Source organism: Glycine soja, chromosome 19 (genome assembly GCF_004193775.1).
Source record: "Glycine soja cultivar W05 chromosome 19, ASM419377v2, whole genome shotgun sequence".
NCBI lineage: Eukaryota > Viridiplantae > Streptophyta > Magnoliopsida > Fabales > Fabaceae > Glycine > Glycine soja.
The window spans coordinates 37,015,266-37,040,612 of NC_041020.1; the positions used below are offsets into that span (position 1 = coordinate 37,015,266).

The 25,347-nt window shown below is 37.0% G+C and overlaps 1 protein-coding gene across 3 annotated transcripts; it reads right to left on the minus strand.

Moving 5' to 3' along the window:
- Positions 1-1,720: 1,720 nt before the first annotated feature.
- On the minus strand, positions 1,721-24,837 carry LOC114398262 (peptide deformylase 1B, chloroplastic-like). 3 transcript variants are annotated; one of them, XR_003663529.1, is made up of 8 exons: positions 24,572-24,836; positions 24,355-24,493; positions 23,326-23,518; positions 15,893-16,003; positions 9,966-10,028; positions 2,261-2,370; positions 2,086-2,169; positions 1,721-1,964 (listed from the first exon to the last, which is right to left on the minus strand). XR_003663529.1 is itself a non-coding variant. In XM_028360442.1 (7 exons), the coding sequence occupies exons 1-6, from the start codon at positions 24,765-24,767 to the stop codon at positions 2,269-2,271; spliced, it is 804 nt and encodes a 267-aa protein (XP_028216243.1). In that variant the 5' UTR covers positions 24,768-24,836; the 3' UTR covers positions 1,780-2,169; positions 2,261-2,268. The 3 variants fall into 3 exon arrangements, 2 of the variants coding, with proteins under 2 accessions (XP_028216243.1, XP_028216244.1); XM_028360442.1 differs by having other exon boundaries at positions 1,780-2,169; XM_028360443.1 differs by lacking the exon at positions 15,893-16,003 and having other exon boundaries at positions 1,795-2,169; positions 24,572-24,837.
- Positions 24,838-25,347: the final 510 nt, after the last annotated feature.

Consider the following 25,347-nt stretch of genomic DNA (forward strand, 5'->3'; position numbering starts at 1 on the left):
ATTTTATCAAACAATGGAATAAAATTATTGTTTCATATAATTATAAAATATTAAAATGACATTTTTATTCTATTCTATTTTATTATCTACCACTAACATAAACATAGCTTAAAAGGTTTCTTGGTGGGTTAAGAGAGAAGACATTTCAGAATAAATTTTTCAATTTTGGTTGAGATAAGAGTGGTCTAGACTTTTCTTTTAGAGTTAATGTTCTAACCTTAATTGTATCTTAGAAATATTTTATCATATTTCCTTTTATGTTGATGTAAAGTCTCATCATTTTATTCTTAAAAGTTGTCTAAATGAGTTAAGAGATAAAGGGTGTTTATAAAATATCATTAACCCTAAGTACTTATCAATATTGACTTTTTTGACATACTAGAACAATATGTGATTAAAAAAGGTATATAAAATAAATGTAATGAATTTAATAAATATTTTTTTCTAATTATAGAAATAGTATGAGAAATGTATATTTATAAAAAGAAAATATTAAAAATGTTTAACTATGAGAGAAAGAAAGTGAGAGATTTTTTTTAAGAAAAATTGGACATTTTAATTTATAATATAGACATAAATATTAATAAAATAAAATATTTTTTATGCATAAAAATATGTCCATTGTACAAAATAAATATTTTTTTTATAAACTAAAATTTATAATAAATAAAAACTTTTAAACATATAAATTACAATATAATTATGAAATAAAATAAACATAATACGAGAGAGTTGAATAATGTGTTTGTGAAGTTTAAAACTTTTTGCTACCTTTAGCAAAACACAGTTTTAAAAAATCACAAATATTTCATTCAAAGGGAAAGTTTGAAAGGATGATTATATTTTTTAATTTGATAGGTTTAATTCTCCTTCAAATGGTTATAATATTATTTATGTCCTTTCTCGTTATCATCAACAACAATTTCAATTCAAAAATTGTCAAATCTCAAGTATTTTTTAACACAAAATCATTCTTAGTTTTTACAAACAGAAATGAACCCGACAAAAAAAATTGAGAGAGAAATATAATTTAGATGATTTTGTAATAAAAAATGACATTAATTATTTATTTTATAAAAAAGTCTAAAATCTATTAAAGTAAATTTCAATGATAAATATTTGGTATAACTTAATATTTAGTTTTTTTTTCAAAGTTTATATAATAATATCTTGTTTAACACTTTCTTTAAATGTCCAAAACTATCAATGCTAACTTCTCTTCTTCCTTTTTATTCTTGATACACCATTCATTGTCATGATTGGTGGTAGAGCTCCTCCTTCATTATTGTGTCTAATTTGGTTGAACTCCTCTTTCATTGGTAGTTTGTGATTGTCGTGGTGATTGGTGTTGCGGTGTAACAACGAAAATACATTTTTTTTCTACAACTTTGATCTATATTAATCGGTTTGTAATCCATATAAAACTTATGGATTAGCAATTCGTAACAAGCATACGGATTGTTAATCCGTATAACCTAAAAATATTTTTAAAAAATCATTTTTAATGTTTTTTTATAAATTTAGTTATATTTTTTATAATACATTTATTACTCATTTGTTTCTATAGTTTCATAATTTTAATCCTTTTTAGTTTAAAATTGATTTTTTTAGTTTTTATAATTTATATTTTAATTATCTTTTAGTCCTTATAATTTGAAAGTAATATTTTTAATCTTATAGTTTATATTTTGATTCTCTTTTAATCCTTACCATCAAAATATGATTAATATTATGAATTACAATTAACTACAAAAATATTAACAAGTAATCCGTAAGTAATTTATCGCAAGATAATTTATAATAAAAAAAAAGTTAATAATTTATAACTAATTTGTTTTTTACACGCCCGCCCAAATATTATTATAGCCCTTCAAGACAGTTGTTCCCTTCAGGGCAACATGAACAACTCAATGGCATGGATACAATAGAGATGCCTTCCAATGACTATTCATAAACAATTGCACCTAGACAAGGAAGTCCACCCAGAGAAAACTCGATTAAGTATAATGATAATCAGAGTCACTAGCTCATTTTCTATATACATATAAATGATACATCTCCAGCATAACCAACCATATGCAGTACCTGTAATCTATGCTTCATCTTTTTATGAAGTTCAAACTTGAAATGTCTGTCAAGTGTGCATTCAGTATTATGCCTAATATTGACCTGCAAATTAAGCAAGAAGCAGTTTTCAATTCAATGTAAATACTAAATATCAATGAGAATGGAAAAAAATAAAATTTATCATCACAAAGACCTTGAAGATCATCGTTTCCCAAAACCAACAGCGACCTTTCTCCTCCTGCGGTTTTCTATCTTTTCAGGGCTTGGGAGTCCAGTCATTCCCTCGTACTTTGTTTCTAGGGCCTGTAATAATTTTACCAGAACGTTTATTAACATTCTTTCTCCAGAATTCAATTTCTGTGTACTCAATGTAGGCATGATAGATCTCCATATTGTCCGACAGATGAAATAAACAATTAGAAATGTGATAAATTGTCTTCAATGATTAGTTTGTGTCACTCTTACTTCACTAAAACCAAAGGACCAAATAGAAACTAAAAGAAGAGATAAAGGAACAAATTCAGAAAAGATAAAAATAAAGGACTAAACTTAGAAGTTGAAAAATACACTTAACAAAAGTGGGAGAAATGTTAAAAATTTGCCTATGCAGCTGTTGAGATGGCAATTTCAAAGCTCACATCTTAGGTTTTATATATTATATATATGTTGTCTTAATGAATTTCTCCATTTATTAAGGGAAACAACAAAACACAATTTTTCCTTTTCATGTCATCTAGATTCTAGATGATTATGCCTTTGCATTTGTGTATGCACTAAGGAAATTGCAAACATGGAAAATTAAGCAACACTGTTCTTCCAAGTTCCAAGTGCAATATTTATTCCTAATTTATGACAATAAACTTTTGTAACGCAAGAATTTGCCCCAATGCTTTTCGAAAAAAGATAAGCCTAGTGCATGAGCCTCCCGTTAGGAATCTTCTCTACTTTACTAACTGCAACTAGAGGTAGGACAGACGCACACAAGAACCAACACAAGACAGTACACGCAGAGATAAAAGATTCACTGTTATTGATAGTTCTTTCTCTCTTTACACAAGGAAGAGCTCTCTTCCCTTACAACACTAAGACACTTCTCAGGTTCTCTCAATACAATCAATTTCTCCCATTTTCCCCCTCCTTAGAAAAGCTGCTATATATTCAAAACTACTAACTAACCTGCCAGAACCTAACTGTCACTCCTTCTCATCTTATTCTTCCTACTGTATTGTAACAACGACTTAGCTACAGTAGATGATTCCTCTTGCCTAACAATAACCCCCCAGGAAAAGAACCTTGTCCTCAAGGTTGAAAGCAGGGAATTGTTGCATCATATTTGATCTGTCCTCCAAGGTTGCTCCTTCAGCATGCTGTCCTTTCCACTTGATGAATACTTGCGGAATTTTTGCTCCTGCTGAACCAAACATTCTTGTTACCAGTACTTGTTCCGGTTGTATCCCTTGTTCTTCAGCTTGTAGTTCCTTTGGCAATTCTTCCTCAATCTGATGTTCTCCCACTGCAAGTCGGGGTCTGTGATAGTCTGGTTCTTGAAATCTTTGTGAGAAAAATGATCTAACTTCCTCCTTCACTCTATGTGGTTCATCAGTCCATGTTCCATCAATCATGACTCCTTTTAAGGAGTTATTCCCGCGGTTAGCATTCATCAGCAAATGAAAGTAAAGTGAGTTGCAGTCACCTTCCTTGATCCATCTTGACCTCGCCTTCTGCCTCAATAGAGATTCATGAGCTTGAGCAGCTACCCATAGTGCTTCCTGTAATTGTTTCCTTGTCAGCACTTATTGGGGAGATAGCTGTCTATGAATTGTGTCCTCCTACATTTTCTTTAAGTCAGCCTCAATCTTCTTGACCTTCTTGAAAGTATCTCCAAATTGTTCCTTATTCCAAATCTTCAGCCTTTCTTTGAGTCTCTTTATTTTTTCTTTGAGCAAGTAACCTCCCCACCTCGATTGCTGATTGGAGATCCAGCATTGGTGAACAGTTACCTTGAAAGAGTTGTCCAATAGCCAACAATATAGAATCCTAAAAGGTTTAGGACCCCAATCTACAAACTTAGACCGTAGCAAGATTGGACAATGATCTGAGAAGTTCCTCTCCAATGTAAGTTGAGTACTTCCAGGCCATTTACCAAGCCATTCAGGAGATACCAAGAATTTGTCCAGGTTACTCCTAAAAGCACCATTGGGTCTGAACCAAGTGAATTTTCTTTCCAACCATGGTACCTCAACAGCCTCCAAATCGTCTATCCAATCATTGAACTCTTTTATGCTAATATCCCCTAATCCCTTTTGACATGTGCCAAACCTTTACGTTGGGTCTCTAATGTTGTTGAAATCACCTAGAATGCACCATAGTCCCCATAGATTGAATCTTTCAGCTGCTTTACATTATACCATAATGTTCTCTTATTTTGAATGTCACATGGTGAATAGATGGTAACTAAATTGATTTGTTGTGCCTCCTTAAGCCATTCCCCTACTAAGAGAATAAATCCATTGCCAATGACTTTCCTTTGTAACTTGAAGGTTTTTTCACTCCACAGACATAAAATGTCTCCTGCTGTATTAGTAGCAGGTTGCATCTCCCAACTAACTTCAAAATCCCCCCACAGTGCTTGACACATGGATTAGTCAATTGTTTCTTTCTTTGTCTCCTGAAAATAGATCATGTCTGCATTCTCCTTCTTGCTCAATCTTCTAATTGTTGCCGATTTTACCCCCCCTCCCTAATCCTCTGACGTTGTGTGAGACAATATTCATGGAGTATTGCTTCTATTTCCCAACCTATTTGCTTCATTCATGTCTCTTTCTACCATAGACTTTATTTTTTCAATGATTTCATCCTGTTCAAACCCTCCTGTAGCCCCCAGTTGTTTGGCCATGCTCCAAATATTAGTTGCCTCCTAAATCTGATGGTTCTCTGAGGTTACGTCGTCACCTTCCTTCTGTGGTACTGATTCTCTCCCGGGGACAATGATGTCATTAAGAACATTCCCAACTTGTGCCATGTCCGGTAGGTGTTGGTTATGTAGACTGCTCATTTCTGTTTCTGTCACTGTAGCAATGTGAGTAGCCCATTTGTGATTTCTTATGGTACCTCCTATGTCTTGAATAAACCTGCCATGTACTATTAGAATCCCCTGTTTTATTTTGTGGACTGAAGCCCAAGTGTTCTATTTTCGCATTTGGGGTGTGAATAGAAAAGCCCATCCCTTTATTTAAACATCCTTCAGCCATCCAAGTGTCACATGCTGATGCTGTTTTTTCAAATAAAAGTTGTGCCCCTGTCGCGTCACTGCTCTCTCCCTTTTCTTGGTTGCCATTTTCATGTCTTGGTTGCTCCCCTGCTGCATGGGTGGTGGTCCCGACGTACTGAGACTCCCCCTGTTTGGGTACAACAGCGTCTGGGTAGGTAGACGTTGTCTCTCTACTCTGACGCGCCGTCGGATCGATAGTTTTTTGCCTTCTGTCTATCGTCCGCGGGATAATTCCTTTACCCAGTGGATAGTCGTGCTCGCTTTTACCGCTGGTTAATGAGATGATCTCGTGGTCCTCGTTACCGGCAATGGGACTGCTGGTGGTCCTACATGGTTCAGTTCGCGATTCCGACGCCACCAGGTCAAGCAGCTCACCTTCGTTCACCATCATGTCTGTCGTTCTCAGAGTGAGATTGTCGAGGTAGCTTTCCTCGAAATTGATCTCATTCGACGATCCCATGAAGCTACATCGTCTTCTATGGCAGTCGTGGGTGTCGCAACCGCATTCCTCCCCTACGCGCACTTTGAAAATTTCGCCGCCGATGTGGACGTTAACAATATGCTGGATTGTAGGCCTCCATGGAGTCTTAATGAGCACCCTTGCTCTGTCCAGCCTCTATTTTTCCTCGACATCATCGTCCACGTCCACTATCTCTCCCATGGCAACCACTATCTTCCATATGTGTTTCGTATCCCAAGCTAGAAGCGGAATACCCCAACATTGAACCCAGGTTTAGTCTGAATCCTGTGCGTAGACTCGGGCTCCATTTCTCCAGTGAGTGGAACATTGAAGCGCCTCCATCTTTTCCACCGTTCATCATTTGTTTTGCTCTAGCGCCAGTAAGGCCAAGTAGCAAAACTAAGTCATTTCCTATGTACTTGGGTGTTATGTCCAATCCTATCTCCCACAGTAGGTCGTTCTCCATTCTTTCGAACATGGAAGGATTTTTTAAACGCCCTACCCACACCTCATTCAGCCATTTCTTGTCTTCTGGTCCTATGTCAAGGTGAACCGAGGATAATAAAATTTCGCGGCTTTGGGGTTGGTTGTTGGGAGGCAACCTTTACCCTGGATTCCTTGTATTTCTTGTCAGCACCGCCGCGTATGAAGCTGGATTTGTTTGGTGGTGTGGTTGTCTGGCTCAATCAACTTCTTTTTCTTTACTCTCCTCATGCCCCTGTGGTTTGATTCCTGAAGCTATCTTTCTTGGCATCTCCCTTCCATACTTTGGAATGTTAACATATAATTTCATCTCGCCAATGACGATCTTGTCCAACTGCCTTGCTAGGTAGTGAGCGTCGTTCACCCCTTGAATCTAGCAAAACCGTACCTTCTTCCATTGTAGTTTCTTCGATTGGGTATGAAGATCAATGGTGCCACAGCTCCTTCTCAGTGATTTCATCAGAAAAACGTGTGAAGTAGAAGGATGATATGTCCTTGTGATCCCTCCAATTTGAACGAACGTAATGTTGCTGGTGTCTTTCCCTGTTTCCTGCATAGGCCCGTCGAAGGTCCTCCCTGAAGCTCACTCTCTCAGCTGCCTAACCTCTAAACCTCTCTCTCTCCCATCCAGTGTTTCTCTCTCTACTCATTCTCTCTCTAGACTTTTTAGGTTCCCATGATGCGCTATATATCAATATGTCATCGAAGAAAACCAAAACAAATTCCCTTTAGTTCATCTAGTAACTCCTCAATGGGAAACTTGTCAGGGATAGTCTCCTTATTTAAAGCCCTGTAGTTAGTGCAAAATCGCCAACTTCCATCTTTCTTTTTAACCAAAATCATAGGGCTCGAGTTAGGCCTTATAATTCCAGCCTCAAGCATCCCACTGACTTGCTTTTCAATTTCATTTTTCTGTAGATAAGGGTATCTATAAGGCCTAACATTGATTAGATCAGTTCCTGTTCTGATAGGGATGGCATGATCGACTGCCTAAGGTGGAGGTAGTCCTTTCCTTTCAGCAAATACACTAGGAAATCCATCCAGTACCCCTTGCACTTGTTTTTTGTTCTACAATAGAACCTTCATATTGCACTTTCAAACCCAGTTGCTGCACTAATTCTTGAGAAATAAAGTTGTGGCAAACACCACTATCAATCAAAATCAACACTCTTTTACCCTGAATCAACCCTTCCAATTTCATTGTTTGTGGTTGAGTAAATCCACCAGTTGAGCAAACGAATAAGTCCATCCATTGGCACTCCACCTCTGTTTCTCCTGTATTCTCAAGCTCCCCTTCCAATCTTATAATCTCCTCTTCATTATTAATCCATTCATCCCCGGCCAAAATAAGCAACCTGAGGTTTTCTTCAAAGCACTTGTGACTAGCAACATGGTCCTCCACAATGATAACAAAGTTTTGCTTCACAACAGCGAAGCTACTCCTGGTAGGGCAAGTTTCAGACTCCCCTATTCCGTGATCCCGAGCTCGTAGACTCACTCTGATTTGCAGCCATTACATTCGAAGAGCTATGCGCATCCCCTCTTAGAGTTCGATTATGATGTTGGGTGTTGTGAAAGGTGTTCGTTACGGATCCTCCAACACTATGTATCCACATTCCTCCCTTGTGTTGAAAATGAAACCCAAGACTATGCAACTCGACCACTAGATTCCCTTCTTTTTCAGCTTCCTCGAAATCATCCGTCAACTCCCATGGAGTTGACAGATCCTTCGGTTTGCGGGGACGAATTTTTGTGCGGATCTCCTTGCAAAGTCCCACCAAAAAATGTTCTCTCAATTGCGCTTCCTTTGTACCGGAGACTTGAGCCACCAACACCTCGAATTACTCAATGAATTCAGTCATGGTCCCCGTTTAGCGCAACGTTGCCAAACGTTCATAAGTATCTCCCTTTCCGGTACCACCATAGCACTTTAATCAGCATTGCCTTGAAAATAGACCAACTTTTCCGCTTCGTCTTATGCCTCCAATACTGGAACCGGTGCAAGGTGTTTTCTTCCATGGTGATAAAGGCCAATCTCACTTTTGCGCTCTGTTGGACATGTTGCACGGCAAAAAACTTCACACACGCGACCCAACCTAATGGATTCTCTCCTTCAAACATTGGCATTTTCACCCCTTTCGCCCAATAATGGAATAATGGCGTGATGAATTCAGTATTGAATCTGTCTCAGACTCGCTCGCTTCATCCTCTAATTTTGATAAAGGCTCCAATTCCGTCGCGAACTCCTCATCCTCCAACCCACTATTCTGCTCCATAGATGCATTATTGGCATCATTATACATGATGTCTTTCTATTCCATGAGCATCTTCATCATCTTGCGCAAATCTTTAATGTCGTCACACTGTTTTGACACCTTTGCAATCACCTCAACTTGTTTTTTGGACGATTTCTGTAACTCAATGGGCATCGCCTTCAATTCGCTAGTTGTTGTTTTCAATGCTGCAGCCGAAGATTCCAGCGCAATGAATCGAGCCTCGTCACGATCCAAGATTCTTTCTTCAACAAATCGGACCAGTTGTTAGGAATATTCTCTACTTTACTAAGTACAACTAGAGGTAGAACAGACACACACAAGAACCAACACAAGACAGTACACGCAGAGATAACGGATTCACTGTTATTGATAGTTCTTTCTTTACACAAGGAAGAACACTCTCTTCCCTTACAACACTGAGACACTTCTCAAGTTCTCTCAATACAATCAATTCCTCCCTTTTTTCCCCTCCATCTCAAGAAAGCTGCTATATATTCAAAACTACTAACAAACCTGCGAGCAGTTGACAACTGACAGAGTCTAACTAACTCCCAACAACCTAACGGTCACTCCTCATCTTATTCTTCCTCCTGTACCGTATCAACGGCTTAGCTACGGTAGATGATTCCTCTTGCCTAACACCCACCTAGTGGGGTTTAGGGAGGGTAGATGCATGCAGTCAAGTAGAATCCTATTTCCAAGATTTGAACCTGTGACGTCCAGGTCACAAGGTAATAGCCTAACAGTTTTGCCAAGGCTCACCCTCTACCATGAAGGTTTTTCTAAAATAAAAAATAAAAGGGTAAATAAACTTTGGGTCCCTGTCAAATAGGGTGTTTTTGATTTTAGTCCATTAAAGTTTCTTGTTTTTGTTCAAGTCTTTTAAAGCTTTAATCTTTTTATTTTAGTCTGTTGTCAAGTAATAGTGATAATTGATGACATAACAGCGACTATGGCAGCTCATTGACTAGCTACATCACAACGGAGTTTGGCACCGCAGTTCGACGTCATCAATTATTTTGATCACATGAAGATTTACATAGTTTACTAAAAAATAATTACACATGACTGCCCTGTTAGACTCCTTGATGACATGACAAGTCAATGAACTCTCAACGTCATCATTTAACATTGTTATTTGACCACAGAGACCAAAAAGTTATTGAAGCAAAAATAAAAAAAGGTAAAACAGTACCCCAAGTAGAAATTAGATTTTTAGTTTTGATTACTGAAGCTCAGTCACCTCCACCATATAGTAAGTGCATGACATAACATAACTGTAAACCTCACACCAACTCCGCCTAGCTAATTTATGTGATGAAATAAATGTTTTCCTCGTTATGTATTTCTCAAGTCAAGGAAAGTACACAAGTGACAGAGTGACAAAACAGCGAGAGTTTTTCCTAACCTGTAACTGTCCACAAATACCATCAAGAACTTCTTCAGTCATTCTCTCAAAGAAAAGAATTCCCTGCAGACACAACAATTATACATAAGCATATGGGCAATTACCATCAGATCGTAACATGAAATTAGTTAAAAAAGTTTGGATATTAACAAACTTAGCCATACAATCAAGTGAAGAAATCCATAGAAGAGAAGGGAGAGAAGGTTGATGACTAATGGGATGCACTTAGTGAACCCCAAATGTGTATTTACAGTAATAATGTGGGCTTATAACAGGTTCAGTAACACCACAAGTGTCACACATGTAGAGTGAGAACCCCTTTTTTTTTAATGAGTATCACTGTACACATCAGGTCTCATTTATACATGAAAATATACAAAGTAGTTTAGGGCACATTTTTTAAGCTTTTTAGGGGAAAAAAGTGATTTAATGTTCAAAAATGTGAATGTTTTTAGAGATTTTTTCAAAACCTATCATTATAGATTCCTAAATCCTAAAATATTTTTTTTATATTCTGATTTCCTTAAATGCTTACCCAAACAAGTTAGCATATTTCAAATGTGATCTTTTTAAGGAAAAAATCTTGAACAAACACACTCTTAATAGCACATGTTGAACAAGACCTCTTGCTGCCTAGGTTCAAAAGGTTTGGATGAAGAAAAAGCAAACGACAAGAAAATTAGACAAGAGTTTTTTTTTGAACTGCAAAGATAATTTATATTTATAATTAAAAGTACCAGTGGTACTACAGGTTACAATGAAGAATTGACTTCTGAAATTTAGCCATACAGACAACCATCACAATACAACACACAAAACCTGCCCTTCTTAGTAGCATTAGATAAATGCTAAAGACATTGCTGAGGACCACTGGGAAAAAGGGACAGTGAAATCCTTTTCCCACCCCTTCAGCCAGGTCCACATAACGAAAAGAATGCTATCTGCCAATTTAGAGATATCGAAGGATTGATTCTGAAAGATGATATCATTCCTGAGTTTTCAGATTGAGTTTGTAGCTGCCAACCACCAGATTTTCTATCTTCTAGCAATAGCCTGTGTTCCTGCAGTAGGTGAATGTTGGAGAAAATTATCCATTGGTCTACAATGGATGATTCTGTCTTCCTTTACCCAGGATAAGAATTCCCACCACAGGGGCTGAATTTTGTCACAAGTGAAGAACAAATGGGAAGCAGACTCAGGTTTGCTGTGGCAGAAAGGGCATAAGTCACTGTCAGTTTGAATTTGCCTCTTCGCTAGGTTATCCTTAGTAGGAAGTCTATCCCATAACAACCTCCAGGCAAAGGACAAGGCTCTCGGGGGGATTTTAATATCCCATAGTTGCTGGAATGCCAAGTGCTGGACTTCAGAAGCCTGCTCCTCTTTTAAAACTTGATAGGCAGATTTAGTAGAAAAGATTCCATTAATGTCAGCTCTCCAAACCCAGGTGTCATTCAAGTTGCTATTTAACCTGATCATTGAAATTTGATCAATGAAATTGGAAGCAATTCCCATCTCATAATCAAACAGGTTTATTCTCCATAGAAGATTCCATTCCCACCCATTTTCAGAGAAGGATCCCATATCAGCCACTCTGTGATTTCTTTGAGAGGAAATTGAATATAAATCTGGAAATTGATCTTTGAGGGGAATTCCATCCTCAGCCCAAGCATCTTCCCAGAACAGGATTTGGTCACCCCTGCCCATCTTCCAGCAGAATTGTTTAGAAGCAGCATTCATGCTTTTGATGTTGATTAAGTGCCTTTAGGTCAGCCCACCAGGTAGAAAAATGATGTTTTTGAGGCCCCTGATCCAATCCTCTCCACCCTTTATATTTAGAGATCAAAATCCTATTTCACAGCTGGTGTGGTTGGTGAAACATCAGCCATTTCCACTTGATTAGCAAAGAATTATTTAGAATTCTAAGATCTTTGATCCCCAAATCTCCCACATCTCTAGAAACACAGCATTGTGACCAAGATACCCATGCAATCTTCTTTCCTTCTTGGTTACCTCCCCACAGAAATTGTCTTTGAATGGAAGATAACCTATTAGTCACTGTTTTAGGGGCCCTGAAAAAAGATAAGTAGAACAAAGGTAATGCTGTTAAGACAGCATTAATAAGAGTGAGTCTACCAGCCATGGATATATTTCTCTTATTCCACCTGTTCAGCCTATTCTCAAATTTCCTAATTATAGGATCCCACACCACCTTTCTTTTGGGATTGACACCAATCGGAAGTCCTAAATAACAGAAAGGAAATTGCAGCAAAGCACAGTTGAGATAACCTCCTGAGAATAACCTTCACAGTTTTGACATTTGCCATAGATGCTTCTCCAAAGAATATCGTATCATCAGCGTATCGAAGAACATCCGCAGGCACCTTATTGCTCCCCACCAAAAAGCTTGAAAAGCATTGATTTGATATTGTTTCCCTCATGAGACCTGTCAAGCCTTTAGCCACTAAATCAAATAAAAGAGGAGCCAAAGGATCCCCTTGTCTCAACCCTCTTTGAGGTTTGAATTCAGCAGTAGGGCTGCCATTCACAAGGACAGACAGAAGCTGAAGTGAGACAACCCCTGATCCACCTTATCCACCTCTCATGGAAACCCATTCTTCTGAGCATATAGAGAAGAAATTGCCAAGAAACAGAATCATAGGCCTTCTCAAAGTCCACTTTGAAAACCATGCAGGATCTCTTAGACCTCCTAGCCTCCTCAACCACTTCATTAGCCACCAAGACTCCATGCAGCAGCTGTCTCCCTTTAACAAATGCTGACTGCCTTTCATCAATAAGCTGAGGCATGATCTTTCTCATCCTATTAGCCAGCATTTTAGCAATAACTTTATATATGCAGCCTATGAGGGAAATAGGCCTAAAGTCACTAATAACCTGGGGATCCTTTATCTTAGGTATAAGAGCAAACTGACTGAATAAATTAGACAAGAGTGACTTGGGCATTTTATGTTACACTTTATAGTTCTAGCTGAGCCTGACTCGAGATCAAACTGACTGAATAAATTTAAAATCAGGTTTTCTAAAGGTAAAAATTTAATAAGTAAAAACTGATTTTGATGTTTAAAATATGAGCACAAGGTTTTTCAAAAAGAAATTTCGCAAAAACTAAATGAGGGAAAAGGAATCAATTTCCACATTGCTGGAATCAATTCCAACGCAAAGGAATCAATTAATAAATAAAGGAATCCATTTTTGAGCAAAGATTTCTCACAAGGAATCGACTCCCATTTGGGAGGAATCAATTCCCAACGGATATCAGCAAATTTTGAAATTAAGAGTGGGAAAATCTTTTTCCGATTATCTTTTTATCAGAAGCTCACATCCTGTGGGCCTGATAAAATCATTTTCGCTGTACAAAAAAATCGCCATCAATCTGATTGTCCCAATGACCACCTCCGTTTGAGGTAGGACCGCCAACACCAGAAGCATTTCACACACTACTCACGCAACTAGCAAAACATATTCTCTTACAAGTCTCAATCATCTCAAAGTATCATCCTTTATCTTTATTTATATATTTGACATGCTTAATTGTCTCTCTTTCTGCCTTAAATGGAGAAAGTGGATTTCTGCTTGTCTTCACTCAGCTACTATCTCAATTTTAGTAAATGGGAGCCCTACAAAGGAACTAGTCCCCTCTAGAGGACTGAGACAAGGAGACCCTTTGGCTCCTATGCTTTTTAATATAGTGGCTGAGGGCCTTACTGGCATGATGAGAGAGGCTTTGAATAAAAACCTATATAGAAGCTTCTTGGTTGGGAAGCAAAATGTGCCTATAAACATATTGCAATATGCTGACGACACAGTCTTTGTTGGAGAGGCTTCTTGGGATAATATTCTTGTGTTGAAGTCCATGCTTAGGGGCTTTGAAATGGTTTCGGGTTTGAGGATTAATTATGCAAAAAGCCAGTTTGGGGTTGTCGGGTTTCAGACCAATTGGGCTCATGAAGCAGCCCAATTCCTGAACTGTAGACAGTTGGACATCCCTTTCCATTACTTGGGCATGCCTATTGCTGTTAAAGCCTCCAGCAGGATGGTTTGGGAGCCTTTGATCAACAAGTTTGAAGCTAAGCTCTCAAAGTGGAATCAGAAAATTCTATCTATGGGTGGCAAGGTCACCTTGATAAAATCTGTCCTGAATGCACTTCCTATATATCTTTTATCTTTCTTCAAGATTCCTCAAAGAATAGTAGATAAACTGGTGTCTCTTCAAAGGAAATTCATGTGGGGGGGAAATCAACACCATAACAGAATTTCTTGGGTAAAGTGGGCTGACATATGTACTCCGAAGATTGATGGGGGATTGGGGATCAAAGACCTGTCCAAATTCAATGCAGCCTTAAGGGGAAGATGGATCTGGGACTTAGCTTCCAATCACAAGCAGCTTTGGGCCAGACTTCTAACCTCCAAATATGGAGGATTGTCAGATTTGCAGAATGGTAGAGATAAAGGTTGGCACTCCCATTGGTGGAAGGACCTTAGAAAGCTTTATCATCAGCCAGATTTTCACATTATCCACCAGAATATGACCTGGAGGGTTGGATGTGGGGATAAGGTAAGGTTCTGGCAAGATTCATGGCTAGGACAGGGATGCAGCCTTCAGCAGAAATACAATCAACTATTCTTGATTAGCAGATAGCAAAACCTTCCCATCTCCAAGATGGGGAAGTTTTCTCAGAATACATGGAGCTGGGATCTTAAATGGAGAAGGAACCTTTTTGACCATGAGAATGAGCAAGCAATAGCTTTCATGGATGATATATCTGCTTTTTCTATTCATCAGCAGCTGCAGGATACTATAGTGTGAAAAGCTGACCCTACTGGGATTTATTCTACCAAGTCAGCATATAGGCTCTTGATACCTACCAATAGCCCTGGTCAGCACAGTAGGAATTTCCAGATTCTAAGGAAGCTTAAAATCTCCCCAAGGGCTGAGATGTTCTCATGGAGGTTGTTTAGGGATAGACTCCCTACCAGGGCTAATTTGCTCAGGAGAAATGTGGCTCTACAGGATACTATGTGTCCTCTTTGTGAAAATCACCAGGAGGAGGCTGGCCATCTCTTTTTTCATTGCAGAATGACTATAGGGCTGTGGTGGGAATCCATGAGTTGGACCCGGATTACAAGAGCTTTTTCAAATGACCCAGCTAGACATTTTATTCAATTATGTGATGATTTTGGGGCACAGAGGAATCACAGTAGGTGGTGTGTATGGTGGATTGCTCTAACTATTACTATTTGGCAGCATAGGAATTCCCTCCTGTTTAAGGGCACCCCATTTGGACCTCCCAAAGTGATGGTTGATGCTTTATTTCATGCTTGGTCTTGGCTTAAAGCTAGAGAGAAAGGTTTCAATATTCCATTTAACCATTGGTCTACCAATCTTCCGGAGTCCTTTGGTTAAGTTGTAATATCTCCTTTCGTGGTGGGTTTTTTGTTGGGTTTTGTTTTGGAAGGTGGCACCTTGAGTGCCTTGTATTTGTTATACTCAGTACTTCTTTTGTTGGGTTTTGTTTTGGAAGGTGGCACCTTGAGTGCCTTGTATTTGTTATACTCAGTACTTCTGGTACTGTTATGTTTCTATATTAATAATACTATACTTTTGCCTTCCAAAAAAAAATTGTCTCTCTTTCAATCTACCATCTTTTATCTCTATCTCTAAATTGAATTTTAATCTTGCTTTTTTATAAAAAAAATTGTCAATAGTTAAAAATAACCTTGTAAAAAATTTTAAAAATCTAAAATATAATTTGTATAAAAAAATATTTATTTCTTATGAATTTTAATTACAATATATTCATAAAATGTTTATTTATTATGAATTTTAATATATAGATATAAATGTTTATTCTGTATTATGCACAGACTAAAATACTAGTTGCTTTAGTTATCCAAGTCGAAAAACATACTTGTAGATGGTCAAATTCATGCTGAAATATTCGTGCAGGAAGGTCAGACAAGTTGACTGAAAACCTTGTTCCATTGATATCACGTGCATCAATCTTCACAGATTCTGGTCGCTGAACCACAATGATGAGGAGACACATAATTAAGTAAAGGAGTAAATAATTATGAAACAAATGACAAGAGGGCGATGTTCCTGCAGTTGAGTTGAGCACATGTTGAAAGCAACAATAAAGAAAAACTTTAGCTACATACACAGAAGTCATAACTTTTGGGTATACTAAAACATAATAATAAAGTTGAGCTCACAACAATGGTAAAAGGGAAAACCAAGCACTCTGCAACACATTTCCATTGAAGCTCATCACGATAAACACTCAAGTATAACCAATGTAACAATTCCTTAGAAGAGTGCGGTTCTGCTAAATATTTGTTTCTTGCAGAATACAGAGTTTCTTCTTTCTGCCTTCTAACTTAGTAGTTTGAAAAAAGTAGTCAAACATTAAGATTCTACTTAAATGAAAATTAGGAAGAGGAGTAAAAATTGCTGGTCATGGGAATGTAAGACAGATTGTCACATCCTACAAAATCCATAAAGATAGCATAAATAATAAAAATAATATTAAAATATGGCAAACCTATGAAACCTGGACACAGTGGCTGACAGAGGTGTTTAGGTGTCCGACACAACCTCAACACCGACACGCAACAAACACGTTTTTGCAGTGTCCAAATTTTGTTTTTCAGCTTCGACATGGCCCATTTAGCTTGACACGCACCAGACACACCCCTTGTTTTTTTATCAAAAATTTAAAAAATCAGCTTAAAGATTAACTTATAATGTTGACAGCTGTATGTCTATATTAAGAATTAATTAGACAGCTGGAGGTTTATTTTTGGAATTAATTTTCTAGAAGATTGAACAATTAGGATCAAGATCAGATTATTCCGATTTGATATGATTTGATTATTATTTTGGGTCAGAATCAAATCTCTCCGATTTGATCTTATCCCTTTTTATTTACTTTCCTTTCTGCATTTATTATGTAATTGCCAGCCTTGCCTATATATGTAAATCTTTTATTCCTGAATAATATACAACAATTATTCTCCCTCTCCTATTGTTTTTTCTCCCCAGCAGTCCCTAAAATCACATGGTATCAGAGTTTTGGCTCTGATCTTGTGGTATCCCGCCATGGAAAAAAACGTTGCGATTGGAGAAAATTCCTCCACCACTTCTACGAATTCTGGTGGTAATGAAACTGTATCATCCCCTATCATATTTGATTCTCTGTCCATGGCTACCAATTTACAGCTTGTGATTCAAAAGCTGAATGGTAAAAATTATGTTGAATGGGCTCAATCCGTGGAACTGGTCCTTGATGGCAAGGGAAAGTTGGGCTACCTGACAGGGGATACCTATCAACCAGGAGTGACCGACCCCTCTCTCCCAAGATGAAAGTAAGAAAATTCACTAATCATCGCATGGCTGATCAACTCAATGGACTCTTCCATTGGGAAGTCATACTTATTCCTCCCAACTGCGAAAGATGTGTGGGAGGCTGTCCACAATTACTATTCTGATCTAGAAAACTCTTCTCAGATTTATGAGCTTGAGACTCAGTTGTGGCAGTCCAAACAAGGAGACAAGGATGTCACAACCTTTTACAATATCATGGTTACTCTCTGGCAAGAGCTGGACCAGTGCTACGAGGATGATTGGGAAAATCCCAATGATGCAACCAAGTTCAAGAAGAGAGAAGAGAATGATAGAGTTTACATGTTTTTAGCAGACTTAAATCAAGAACTGGATGAGGTGCATGGCAGAATTTTGGGCAGAAAACCACTGTCATCAATGCGAGAAGTGTTCTCTGAAGTTAGGAGGGATGAATCCAGGAGGAAAATAACTCTAACGGTACAAGGACGCAAGAAGCTAAAAATTCAGCCCTGGTTGCAAGAGGACACGAACCAGAAGGAGAAATAAAGAAGCAACCTTGGTGTGATCATTGTAGAAGACCATGGCACACGAAGGAAACCTGCTAGAAACTCCATGGAAAACCACCCAACTCAAAAAAGAAACCAACTGGACAGGGTCGGGCTTTCCAAACCTCAAATGCTGAAAATGTGGAGCAAAAAGGCAACTTCGAGTCATCTCTCTTCACTAAGGAACAACTAGAGCACCTGTATAAACTTTTTACCACAAAAATGTCAGTGACTCCATCCTCTTCTTTGGCTCAAAAATGTATCTCTTTCTCTGCTACTCTCCTTAGTTCCAAACCTGATTCCAAAGCTCCATGGATCATCGATTCTGGAGCCTCTGACCATATGACAAACTGTTCAAAATTGTTTTGCACATACAGTCCTTGTGCAGGTCACAAAAAGTCAAAATAGCTAATGGTACCTTTTATACTATAGCCGGTGTTGGTTCTATTCCTGTATCTAAAACTTTAACCCTTCACAATGTCCTTCATGTTTCAAATTTATCATGTAATTTGTTGTCTATAAGTAAATTAACACAGGACTTAAATTGTTTGGCTATTTTTTATTCCTTTACATGTAAATTTCAGGAGTTGAGTTCGGGGAGGATGATTGGCAGTTCTAAAGAGGTTGATGGTCTCTATCTCTTTGAAGATAAGTCTGGTCCTAAGGAGAAACTCCAAAAAAATTGTCTCAATTCAATTCTGATTCATGAAGATGAAGAAATAATGCTATGGCATTATCGGCTAGGTCACCCCAATTTTTAGTATTTGAAGCATTTATTTCCTGACCTCTTTAAAAATAAAAACCCAAATTTATTTTCTTGTGAAATTTGTCAATTTGCAAAACATCATCGTTCCTCTTATTCCCCTAAGGATTATAAACAATCTAGTCCATTCACCTTAATTCATAGTGACGTTTGGGGACCTTGTCGGAACCCTACACCAAATGGAAAAAGATGGTTTATAACCTTCATAGATGATCATACTCGAATAACATGGGTTTACTTGATGAAAATAAAATCTGAGGTTGAAAGCATATTCAAAACTTTTTTTCAAATGATACAAACACAATTTCAAGTGAAAATAAAAGTTTTCCGTACTGACAATGGAAGGGAATATTTTAACAAGCACTTAAGCAAGTTCTTTCTTGAAAATGGCATAATTCATCAAAGCTCTTGTGTTGACACTCCACAACAAAATGGAGTGGCAGAACGGAAAAATAGACACCTTCTTGAAGTAGCTAGGGCATTATTGTTTCAAAATAAAGCACCAAAATATCTTTGGGGTGAAGCAATTCTCACTGGAACAAATTTGATAAATAGAATGCCTAGCAAAATCTTGAATTTCAGAATTCTATTATATGTTTTCACAAGTGTTTTTCCAAATAACAGGCTCTCGTGTACTCTACCTCTTAAAATATTTGGGTGCACTATTTTTGTACATATTCATGAACCGAACCAAGGGAAACTTGAGCCTAGAGCAAAAAAATGTGTTTTTGTTGGCTATGCTCCCAACCAAAAGGGATACAAATGTTTTGATCCCACTTCCAAGAAAACCTTTGTTACTATGAATGTTACCTTTTTTGAGAAAACTCCTTTTTTTTAGTGATCGTCTAAGGGGGGAGACAAGAGGAAGATGTTCAATATTTTCAAACACAAAATTTAGATTTCTTAGAAAGTTTGGATTTTTTAGAAAATTTAGAAGAGACAAACATTGGAAAAGCAAAAAATTTGGGTGAATCAAACCACTCAAGTCAAGACAGCCATGAAAATGATATTTCAGAAACTGTATTGTCAAAACCAGAAGTTGAAAATGAGACAATTAGAGTTGGTAACAAAGGTATCCAACCCTTTGACCGTGTTTACTTAAGGAAAAAAAGACCTCAAAGAATAGAACCAAATGATTCTCGAAATTGCCAATCATCCGAGGATCCATCAGGTAAGAATCCTTCTAGTTTTGTTCAACCCATTCAAAATACTGTGAAATCTGAATCTGTTCTTACTGTTCCTGATCTTGTTGAACCTATTTTTGACAATTCTGACCTTCCTATTTCTGTTAGAAAAGGTGTAAGGTCCTGTACAAAACATCCTATTTCTAATTTTATATCTTATGAAAAATTGTCTCCTACCTTTAGAGCTTTTACTTGTGAACTGAAAAAAATAGAAATACCAAGAGATATACAGGAAGCTCTAAGGGTTCCTAAGTAGAAGGAAGTATCTTGGAGGAGATAAGAGCTCTAGAAAAAAATCAGACTTGGAAAGTGGTGGACCTACCAAGAGGAAAAACAACCGTGGGATGCAAATGGGTGTTTACTATCAAATATAACGCAAATGGGTCTGTTGAGAGGTACAAGGCCAGGCTAGTTGCCAAAGGCTTCATACAAACCTATGGTATTGATTACTCAGAAATTTTTGCTCCTGTTGCAAAACATAACACCATTAGAGTCCTCTTATCATTGGCTGCAAATTTAGATTGGCCATTACAACAACTTGACGTAAAGAATGTCTTTTTAAATAGGGACTTAGAGGAGGAAGTCTACATGGACTCACCTCCTGGTTTTGAATCTCAGTTCAATCAAAAGATTTGCAAGCTTCAAAAGTCTCTCTATGGCTTGAAACAGTCACCTAGAGCATGGTTTGAGAGATTTGCCCAGTTTATTAAGAAGCTGGGATATTCTTAGTGTCAGAGTGATCACACCATGTTTGTGAAACACTCTTCTGAAGGAAAGATGGCAGCATTAATTGTCTATGTAGATGATATTGTAATTACTGGGGATGATTATAGAGAAATAAATAATTTGAAGACATCTCTTGCGGGTGAATTTGAGATTAAAGACCTTGAATCCCTAAAATATTTTTTGGAAATGGAGGTTGCAAGATCAAAAAAGGGGATTGTGGTGTCTCAACAGAAGTATATTATGGACCTACTCAAAAAAACTGGGATGATGGGTTGTAGGCCAGCAAATACTCCAATAGACCCCAACCACAAACTTCGGAGTGAAGGCAAAGGAGACCCTGTAGACACAACCCGATATCAGAGATTAGTGGGGAGGTTAATTTACCTATCCCATACCCGTCCAGATATAGCCTTTACAGTCAGTTTAGTGAGTCAATTCATGCAATCACCACACGAAGAACATTTGGTACCTTAAAAGTACTCCATGCAGAGGATTGTTTTTCAAAAAAACTGGACAGCAAACTATTGAAGTATTCACAGATGCAGACTGGGCAAGATCTATTACTGATCGGAAATCAACATCTAGTTACTGCACATTTGTTTGGGGAAACTTGGTTACTTGGAGGAGCAAAAAACAAGATGTTGTGGCCATGAGCAGTGCTGAGGCTGAGTATAGGGCAATGGGCCCAAGGTGTTTGTGAGATTTTATGGCTTAAAAGGATTCTAGAAGAATTGCAGCTTCTTATGACTCTTCCAATGAAATTGTATTGTGATAACAAGGCTGCAGTCAGCATCTCCCAGAACCCTGTTCAACATGACCGAACCAAGCATGTTGAAATTGATAAACATTTCATAAAGGAGAAGATGGACGCCGACCTAATTTGCATGCCTTTTGTTCCTTCTTCATAGCAAGTTGCTGACATTCTTACAAAAAGATTGTTTAGGCCCAACTTTGAGTTTCTTTTAAGCAAGTTGGATATCTATGCACCAACTTGAGGGGGGTGTTGACAGTTGTATGTCTATATTATGAATTAATTAGACAGCTGGACGTTTATTTTTGGAATTAATTTTCTAGAAGTAACAAATGTTAGGTCCTCTGTCCTATGAGGTGTCATCTTATTTCTTTTGATATTGAATGAATGAAAGAGTTGACATGGTTGCCTAAATAGCTTTAAAGACAATCTTTTGAAGTATTGGATCAACATCAATGTTTCTCTTGACTTTCATTAAACACTAAAGGTAAAGGGACAGACTTTATCTTTGACTTCTCTACTCTTAATGTAGTCTCATTGTCCATCTTTTTAAACTATGCAAGTCTTGAAGGAGCTATCTTTTGACAAACTCTAATTCCACTTCTTATCGTTTTTAACTAGTGTGTCTTTACTCAAGTGCAAGACATAATAAAATTTACTTCACATGTATTACATTTGATTTCAAAATTTTAACCGCAATCCATCTTAATTTTATTACATAATTCCATGGAGTTATGGTGCCATCAACTTGTTCTTTAGCTTGACCAGAAGTACTTATCTCTATAATAATTTCATATGAATGTCTTTTAGAATTTAATTTAATACTATAAAAAATTTGTTAATATCATAAAATTACAAAACTGGAAAACTATAGCCAATATCTAAAAAACATAAATAAAGAAACATGATACAAAATATAGAATAAAGAATAGTAGAGAAACTTGTAATTTTCATTTTCACTGTTATAGAAACCAGGTAGTCTCAACTTCCAAGTTCCTCCAGTGATATTTTAACAAACATATTCTCCTCAAATGCATAATGAATTTAAGGGTAATAAAACCTAAGGCCTCATAGAATTAATGAATTCTAGATAATTAAAAACAACCAAAGAAAAAAACAAAGTAAACAGAGATATGCGAATTCAGAAAATAATAGAAATCAAAATCAAAAACAAAAAAGAAACAAAAAAACAAAGCATTGAGAAAACTGGGAACTAGAGACACAAGACAAAAGGAGTGCAAACCAGAAAAGCAAGACAAACAAACGCAAACCAGAGATGCCGACAAACGGATGAAGGCAGGTTACTCAGTATACTGAATTCTACTGAAAATGAGAACATTTGTTGGTTATACAACACTGATGCAGAGAACAATCTTATATGAATAACTAAGGAAGCTACCCTCATAGGACTCAGTCCCTTACAAAAGAGTCTCTCAGCTTTCCAAAAACAACTCAAAGAATGCATGATGCCTTTCCTCCACCAACTAAAATGTAACTCAACAAACAGAACCAGAGGAACCAACCGCACACTCAGCCAGCCTGCAGTAGCATTGAACCAGATAAAGACAGAGCACTGCCACATTAGAGAAGACAAGGAACACTAGAACAGATGGGAAATACAAGCGCAGAAGAAGGATGCTGGAGAACATGTTTTGTTCATAGGGAAATGCAGAAAATAGGGTTGGGAGAGCCAAAAATGGACTTTGGGTTCCACTGGTTTTTTGGTCAGGTTTAGGGAATCACATGATACCACCATTTTTATTTGTAATCATGCCAATCCTAGACTACCTCACCAAATGTTCCAGAACATGATTTCATTCAGACCACTAAAAATGGCAGAATCATGCAATCTTACAAAATAACATGATTGTATGATACAAGGAACTCAGCATTCAGCAAGAACCAAATAGGTGGAAGAAAAAAATCAATATTTAGCAAACCTTGAAGTATGGTTATGCTAAAAAGGCTGGTTAGATACTTCAATCTTTTAGTTGCACCTTACATTTAACAAGGGATTTGTGTGTTTCAGACCTTTACATCAGCATTGATGCCTGGGAAAGATAGGCAACCTTCATTAAATAGTGTCAGTTTCTTTGAGTATTGGCTAACTCTTGGGTTTACAAGAACAATTTCCTCTCCTTCACCACGCTCACCTACTGGATTGAACACCATAAGTTGAACATTAATTCCTAATTGGGGTGCTGAGAGACCAATACCATCAGTTCTGTGGAAAATGAAGCCAGCCAATATTGTTAACACTTCAGTAAATTGCAAAGATGTTATTTCAATTACAATATTGATAATATTAATGCATCCATTCATATAACTTATTTTATATTCAATATAATTTAAAATATATTGCATGCCTACTTCTAAATCAAACGGCCTTTTCTATGATCTTAGTGTAGGGTTGTTTTAGCTAAAAGTACTAAAACAAAATACATTGTTTGGAATCAGCAAACTTCCCTAGTGCCCTCAAATTTCAAATATGGTTGATATTGCTTACAAAAGAACCACTCTTGTATTGTAAGAAAACATTTATTGAAAAATGCTTATATTCAGGTTTATGATCAGTTTTTATTTGTGTTAGCTTATACTGTAGGGTTGTTTTAGCCAAAAGTCCTAAAACAAAATAGTGTTTTGAATCAGCAAACTGCCCTAATGCCCTCAAATTTTAAATATGGTCGATATTGCTTACATAAAGACCACTCTTGTATTGTAAGACAACATTTATTGAAATATACTTATAGTCTGGTTTAGGATAAGTTTTAATTTGGATTAGCTTATACCGTATTCAAAAATCAAAATAGCTTATAATCAAAATGTTCACAACGCACTAAAACCCAAAAATTCAATAAATGGCACGATCTCACTAGGAGTCAGAACTAATAAAATGAACAGAGAGGTGAACCAACTATGTGTTCTAGTACAAAAATTGTATATTCCACATTTCATTAATAATTCAATTCCATTACAAAAAAAAGCACAACAAAAGTTCACCATAATTTTACTCAACTAAAGCAAACATATAGATAACACTTCGACACGGAGAAAGCTTACTTGTACATTACATCAAACATTTCGTGGACAAGCTTCTTCAGACTATCATCGAAGGCAACTATGCGCTTATTCCTGGCCCTCAATCTCGGGTCGGGATACTCCACAATTTTCAGAGGCTGCGCAAATTCAAAATCGCCAGCTTCAAACACACACAGAGAGATTAGGGTAGGAGGTTTGAGAAAAAAAGCGATAGGGTTCAATCGGTGGAATAACTTACGAGAAGCCACTAGGTCTTGGGCAGTTGAGAAACTGGGCTTGGCCATGGCGCGTGGAGGAGCGGTTCGAGGAGGGTTTACGGAGAGAGTCCGGTTCAGCAAGGAGGAATGGTTGAAGCAGCGGTTCGAAATGGCGAGAAGCGCTGAACCGCGATGAAGATGAGGGTGGGTTGGGTGGAGGCACCTCAGTGAAGCCATGGCCACAAAGTGAGGAGTGTCACTCGGATTATTGTATGGAGATTAATTTGTCCGCGGTCTAGACTTGGACTTTGATTCTTTATATACTAACTTCAAGTTGGAAAATATTTTTTATAATTTAAAATATAAAGTAAATATTTTTTTTCAAAACAGTTTTTTATTTGTTAACTTGGAGCTTTCCGCGATGGAGATATATTTTTTTATCTTCAGTTTTCTCCTGTTTTCCAGGTGTCACACATTGTCGGCTTTTAGCCCTTATAGATAGCTATGGTTCTTTCTTAATACATGCTACATGAGTCATTCAAATCTTATTCTTATTATTATTAAATTTTAATTTATATTATTATTATTATATGCATATATTCCATACGATTTAAACATTTTCCTACGACTTATTTATTGGTATGATGTGACAATAAAATAAATTTGTATCGATAGCAAAATAATTTTTCTTAAAAATGTGTATATATATATTCTTTAAATTTAATTATCGATGGATACTGTATAAAAATATTCCTATAAATCTTATTTAAATTAAAATACATTTTTCTTTAACATATAGTCTTTAAAAAAAAAGTGA

Bases quoted from the DNA above. Each gene is read 5' to 3' on its own strand.
- LOC114398262 (XM_028360442.1), bottom strand. From the start codon at position 24,767: ATGGCTTCACTGAGGTGCCTCCACCCAACCCACCCTCATCTTCATCGC. The intron at 16,004-23,325 runs GTCTGAAACACA...ATTGTGGTTCAG, and splicing joins GCATCAATGCTGATGTAAAG to CGACCAGAATCTGTGAAGAT. The intron at 2,371-9,965 runs GTTAGGAAAAAC...AAATTATTACAG, and splicing joins GTATTTGTGGACAGTTACAG to GCCCTAGAAACAAAGTACGA.